At 47.6% G+C, this 6,699-nt stretch overlaps 1 protein-coding gene across 1 annotated transcript; it reads right to left on the bottom strand.

Annotated features, from left to right (window-relative positions):
- Positions 1-2,600: 2,600 nt before the first annotated feature.
- LOC130535776 (cyclin-dependent kinase 12) lies at positions 2,601-5,626 on the bottom strand. The gene is made up of 2 exons (XM_057051051.1): positions 5,306-5,626; positions 2,601-5,060 (listed from the first exon to the last, which is right to left on the bottom strand). The coding sequence occupies exon 2, from the start codon at positions 4,891-4,893 to the stop codon at positions 2,791-2,793; it is 2,103 nt and encodes a 700-aa protein (XP_056907031.1). The 5' UTR covers positions 4,894-5,060; positions 5,306-5,626; the 3' UTR covers positions 2,601-2,790.
- Between the last annotated feature and the right edge of the window lie 1,073 nt (positions 5,627-6,699).

The raw sequence follows: 6,699 nt of genomic DNA, 5'->3' as shown, positions 1-6,699 counted from the left end.
TTGGCACGCCATGCCTGGCACTGCATGCAGCGACTCTGCTGCCTCTTGACAGCTTCCCTGCCCCGCAATATCCAAAACCGACGACGTAGCTCTGCCAGCACTCGTTCAGGGCCAGGATGCAGGAGGGTCTCATCGAAATCCTGGATGATTAGATTGGTCAAGGGATGCTTTGGATCTAGCAAGACTGGGTGGATGGTGTCTAGTTCTAGCTGCTCTGCTCTTTGTAACCTCCCCCCAACTCTGATGAGCCCTGTATCCTTATCATACTCAGGAGATAGGGAGCCCAATCTACTGGAGGTTGGCAAGGGTCGGTCGGTGATGAGCGCCTTGACCTCTTCCGGGAATGACTCCAACTGCGCCTGTTTTAGGAGGAGATTCTCAGCTTTGATGTAATCAGCTGCTTCGTGGAGCGAGTCATAGTTTGGATCAGCCGCCCCGTGTAGGAACCGCACTGTTGCTTGCATGAGTTCCTTCCATGTGGAGAACATGCTGACCTCGGGGAGTTGAGGACAAGAATCAACAGTCACATGTCCACAGAAGGAGGATTTCTTCAATTCACTATCATCTGCCTCTGGATAGGAAGATGGGCTGGTCGGCCAGTGATCCTCTGTCTGACGTAAGAAGGCAGGACCTTGGTGCCAGCGGTGTGGTCGAGATAACTCCTTCAGGGTCTTGCCCCGCGTGATATCATCTGCAGGATTGTTCGCAGTATCCACATACCTCCAGTTACTCACGTCCGTGAGACTCTGTATTTCTGCCACACGTGTGCCCACAAAAACCTTATATTGGCAAGATTCGGACGTGATCCAGTGGAGAACAGTAGTGGAGTCTGACCAGAGAATGATCGTCCTGATGGGTAAGGTGAGCTCAGTCTGAAGGACGCTGGCTAGTTGAGCACCGGTGAGTGCAGCACTCAACTCTAACCGCGGCATGGAAAGTTGCTTCTTTGGTGCCACACGGGATCGAGCTAGGACGAAAGAAACATGCACTTGCTTCTGAGCATCTTCTGTCCGTAGATAGGCAACAGATCCATATGCTCTCTCAGAAGCATCACAGAAGATGTGAAGATCTCTGATAGATGTCGATGAGTCTGCAGACACTGGTGCATAACATCTGGGAATCTCCATCTGGATGAGATCAGGAATCTCACGCTCCCAAGTGAGCCATCTGTCACGGAGGCTCTGTGGCTGGATCGGGTCATCCCAGCCAGTTTGTGCCTTCCAAAGATCCTGAACCAGAATCTTGGCCCTTGTGGTGAATGGTACAATATAACCTAGTGGGTCATACTGACAGGCAAGTACCCTGTAAACGTTCCTCAACGTAGGTTCAGTTCTCTCCACTGGTCTATGTTTGTACTTCAACGTGTCATGGATGCAGTCCCAACGTAACCCAAGAGTTGGTTCCTGCAGGTCCGTACTGTATTGGGAAAGCCATAGCTCACTGCTCTCAGATCTGATGTTGGATGGAAGATGTTCGATAACGGCAGGAACATTACTAGCCCACTGGCGTATTTCGAAGCCTCCAGTGTGGAGTAGATGGCGCAGGCGATCAACAACATCCTTAGCTTCCTCCTTTGAGTGGGTGCTGTGGAGACAGTTATCCACGTAGAATGACTGCTCAACAATATCAATGAGGTCGCTGTTGGACTCACTTGTATTTTGGACGTGCCGTTGCAGGGCGTAGATGGCACAGCAGGGGCTGCACGTAGTGCCGAACGGCAGAACTTGCCATTCGTAGATCTTAGGCTCCTCAGTCCTCTTCATATCCCGCCAGATGAAACGCAGAACTGGTTTGTCGGCTGGCAGAAGGCGTATCTGGTGGAACATGCCTTTGATGTCACCGCTCACCGCTACTGGGTACTGCCGAAACCGAATGAGGACTCCAAGCAATGATGGGCCTAGGGTAGGTCCAGGGAGGAGAAGTTCGTTCAGAGACTTCCCTTCGTGCCGGAAGGAACAGTTGAAGACGATCCTGTCCTTGTTGTTGTGCCGAACCATATGGTGAGGTATATACCAGGATTCCGGGGTTGATGTAGCTACCTCAGGTGGCACCACTGCTACGTAGCCCATCCTCTCTAGCTCCCTGATCTCTTGACAGTACGCCTCAGCGCTTTGTGGGTCTTTGGCAAGTCTCCTCTCTGTGCTACGAAGACTAGACAACACAGTTTCCATAGGGGCTTGGAGAGTGGCGGAGTTGGCACGACGAAGCAGCGGTGTAGCATATCTTTGTATCCCATCAACAGTGATTCTAACGGTGGATGACTGGAGTAAGGCTAAGGCTTGCTGATCTTGCTTCGATCGGGTCACCTGCTTCTTGCTTGTGTAGGGCAGCGTATCGATCTGCCATAGACGCTCAACATTCCTAAAGAGTTCACAGGTTGGTGAGTCTGTTACTGTGAATAGGCACTGCTGCTCGGAGGCGGGAACTTGGTCAATATTGGTGGGACCTTGAAGTGACCAGCCAAGCTGGGTATGGACTGCGATGGGCCCTCCTGGTGGACCTGTCCGCACCGGCTCTATGGGGGTCAGGAGATGAGGCAGATCAGATCCGATGAGCAGCAGAGGTTGAGCATGTTCTACAGGAGGCAAAGGTAAGTTGCGGAGGTGCTTATATTTCTGTTGGAGAGACCTCACTGGATAGGAATGCTCTGAGAGACCTAAATTCTCTGAGGTGAATGCATGGTGTATATGATACCTCTCTTCAGGTTTGAGCAGTGAGGAAACGTAAAGGGTAACTGAAGCGCCTTGAAGCTGCACTACCTCTTGGTGAACAGTTCGGACGGTAAGTGTTTCAGGCTGTACGTTGTACAGCTTGTGGCAATATGATGCTTCGCTCTGAACCGTCGTCTAGCACTGCATACGTCTCCAACACTCTGTCCCCAGCATGAAGTAAGACTTTCACAACCTTCAGCATCACCTTGGGGGATCTGTTTGGTCTATCCAAGTACACCTTTGTAGTTGGAGCGGTCACCATAAGCACACTCTTCTGGGTCTGCTGGACTGCGTTGTGTAATACTGTCAGATGTTGCTCTTTGCAGGTATTGCAAGGTCGCTTGAGGGTACAAACCTCAGGCTTGTGAGATCGTCCGCACTTCCAACACCGCTGTCCGTCCCTTATCCACCTCACAATCTGCTCTGTGTTCAGTTTCTTGAATTCTACGCAAGCATTCAGAAAGTGCTCCTTATTGTCGCAGTGAGGGCAGTATGGTTTTGGTTTGGATGAGAACTTCATGGGTGCTGGACGTCCTTTGAGATCTTGATTATCACTGGCAGTGAGGAGGAATGCTGTGGATTTCTCCTTCGATTTGTTGAAGGGACGTTGGTCCTTCTTTGGTGGCTTGGGTGCTTCAAAGTTATAGAGAGAAGCAGCTCTACCAGCTATGCGTTTGGCTTGGGATTTCATCTGAAGCCAGACGCTCAGATCAGGCAGAGTATAGGTCTGGTCCGTACCTGTCCGAAGGATACCTTGGTTCAGACAGTATTCCACAAACCCGTCGCGGTAGCTTGGCGGCATCTTGCCCAATAGCCGGTCGACATGGGATCCACATCTTAACTCATAGCCATTCTGTCCCTCTAGGGTCCTAAGCATGCCTACTAGCGTTTGAATGGACAAAGCAAACGCATCAAATGCCTCGGAGTCTCCGAACTTGAGGGCTGGCGCGTTAAGGATCGCACCGAGTTCACTTTGGACGAGCTGACGAGGTTGACCGTACTTATCTTGCAGTGCCTGCATAGCCGCTGTGTACGGCCTTGGGTCATGCATATAGGCTTTGGCTAATTGAAGCGCACTAGGTAGCTTCAGGTGTCCCAGAAGCACTTGATACTTGTACTGCTCACTCAAATGCAGATGACTATTCAGCAGGTTGTCAAGTGCCATCCTCAGTAGCGCAAAGTCACTTTCTTTACCACTCTCGAAGAAGGGGATCATAGGTTTGGGGATGCCATAGGATGTGGCACTGAGTGGGAACACATCAGCCGTCTGTAGTTGAGGCAGCGCTGTAGTGGAGCACGACTCTGCTTTAACCGGGCAGGTGAAGGCTGCACTGGAGGGGAGATACTGCGCTGGGTGAACTGGATATGAAATTGGAGCAGAGTAGTAGTTCACTGGCGCTGAACTACAAGGCAGGGATACTGGAGGAAGGGCAGGATGTGGTAATGGAGGAAGAGATGGATATGGCGTAGAGGGCGGAGCTACATGTGGTGCTTGAAGTGAAGTCTGAGCAGCTGGAGGCAGAACCGCGTGTTGGCTGGCTGAAGGTAGAGTCACTGGAGCTGGAGGCGGAGTCGCATGGGGCGCTGCAGGTTGAGGTACAGGTTGCCTTGCCTCACTATGATCTGATGGACAGGGTGAGGATCTGGCACCACCAGGGTCCTGTGCTTTCTCTTTCAGGAGAGAAGTAACCATCTTCGCTATTTCCAGCTGGTTCGCTCTCTTCTTTAGCTGTCGTCGGCTCTCAAGCTGTCTTGTTAACGTTTCCTGCGTTCTGATGGCTTCCTCCTGCAGCTGCTGGGCCTCTCTGGCTTGAGATTGAAGTCGCAGACGTTCATGTTCTATTTGGTTGTCCTCTTCTAGACGCTGTTGTAACTCCTCAAGCTCCATCTGTTTCACTCGCTCTTCCAGCTGTGCTGTTTCCAGTTCTGAGAGAACGTTAGAGGGGAATCTGCTCGAGGACGAGCGAGATGACCGTGTTGATCTGGAGTCGCAGCTCTTCTGAGATGAGCATGTTCTCCCACTACGTGATCGCTGGGAGGAGAGAGCTTGTTGTGTGGTATGGGTTTGTCCCTCTGAAGGGAGTGTTGCAACCACATAGTCAGTCAAGTAGGCTGGGGGACGTCTCTCTCTCTCCAAAGCACGTTGGGGTGCGGGCTCAGACGGGACATCTGCAGGTTCCATACCTTGATTGATACTCTAATCCGGCTCGAAGGACCATAAAAAGGAGAGGTTGGGGTCTCCAGGAATTTAGCTGGTTTAGAGCGGCAAGATGTGGGATGTTGGTGTCCAAATTAAAGAACACGAATACAGATGTCCAGGTTATGGATTATGATTTATTCTGCTGTGGTCTGCAACAACAACACAACGAATATCCATCAGCACAGCAAGCACACATCAAATACACAAACACAATCAAATGAGCAACACCGCAAATGAAGCAGTACAGTTCAATTCTCATTTATCCCACAACAAATCACCTAACACGAGACATTTAGATATTATTATTATTATTAGCTTGAACACACATTAACGTAACATAAAGTTAGCTTATACACAACTAAATAAGTACAACTATGCACTGCCAACTCCTTACCTTATGGCATTCACACACAGCAATAAACCACAGGAGCACAGGCAAATGAAGAAAAATAGGCAAAAAGGTGAAATTATCTCAGCGTAGCTGCATCTGAATGGACACGCACTCTCTACAGTTGCATCGGGTGTGAACAATTAACTAATTAAAGTACCGCATGCACAGACGGCAGTGGTGCGTTCAAGAGCGTCGGACATCAGTGTTGCATTCGAGAGCATCGGAAATATGAAACTTCAAGGAAAAAACTAAATAACAATGAATAAAACATACTACTTAGATAAACTCTAACAGTATACAATAATATAAACAGTGTGGGCTTTCGAACACCCACACACACGTATACATGTATGCTGAAGTAGTGGTGAATCAAGAAAAGTTGAGAAATATAGAAGTTTGTTCTTGCAGGTTTACATGTTTATGTAATATCTTTGGAGAACTTTATTTCTATTGATTTTGAAAAATTATTTATATTCGTTGTTGGTTAATTTGGATCTTTTGGATCTCAGGGTGTGGCTCACACTGTGCAGCTGTGTGCTGGGCCTGCAACCAGCAGCTAGCTCGGGGCTAGTGAGAACAAATGTTCACACTCCAACTATCGGAAGTGAACAGGAAGTGGTTCTCGACTTCAAGGGGTGGAGCTAGTTGGCTCCCCCTAGTGGTGAGGCGGAGAGTCCCTCCCCACTCAACCCTTTCTCACTTTCTAAAGTGACAGCTTTTATCAGGAGAAGAAACGGAACACACACTTTCTCTCTCCTTTATCGATCAGCGTTGAATTGTTTAATGCGTGTTGGAATTTTAAGAGATATGCTGGGGCATAAATGCAACAGGTTTATCTGCTTGGCTGATTATTGTTTATAGATGATTGTTAAATGATTGTTTAATATTGATAATTGTTTATAATAATAATAATACTTTGATAAAAACAATTATAATAACATACTAATTCGAATTTTGTTGATAATATATGATAGTGTTCAAGAATTGTGCACTTTTTATTTTCTTGAAGGAGTTTAACAGTTTATGAATTATTGAATTTTTTTCTTTTTCCTCTTTACACTTTTTGATGCACCTGAACTTGACTCCAGTAGGGACAGACGAGAGGAGGAATTGATCTACTGGTGGCGACATAACGGTCTTGCACTAAGGCCAGTGAAATTTTATATATACACACACACATCATAATCTTTTGGACAAACATCTACAGCGATTGTTTTGCAGCTCATTTGGACAGGTTTAGAGTCAAATCAGATTTGTTTGAAAGTGATAAGCAATTAATAAATTTCTTCAACCTTTTTAACTTTATTTACACACTTTTCTTTATTAATTCTTTATTATAATTTTGCTTTGCTGCTTCCTTTCATATTTTTATATTTCTACATTTCCATATTAATTGA

This window comes from Takifugu flavidus, chromosome 13, assembly GCF_003711565.1.
Source record: "Takifugu flavidus isolate HTHZ2018 chromosome 13, ASM371156v2, whole genome shotgun sequence".
Taxonomy (NCBI): Eukaryota; Metazoa; Chordata; class Actinopteri; order Tetraodontiformes; family Tetraodontidae; genus Takifugu; species Takifugu flavidus.
The sequence above is the reverse complement of the archived record's forward strand: the minus strand, read 5'-3'. Positions and strand labels throughout refer to the sequence as shown.

Coding starts and splice junctions, on each gene's coding strand:
- LOC130535776 (XM_057051051.1), bottom strand. CDS start 4,893: ATGGAACCTGCAGATGTCCCGTCTGAGCCCGCACCCCAACGTGCTTTG.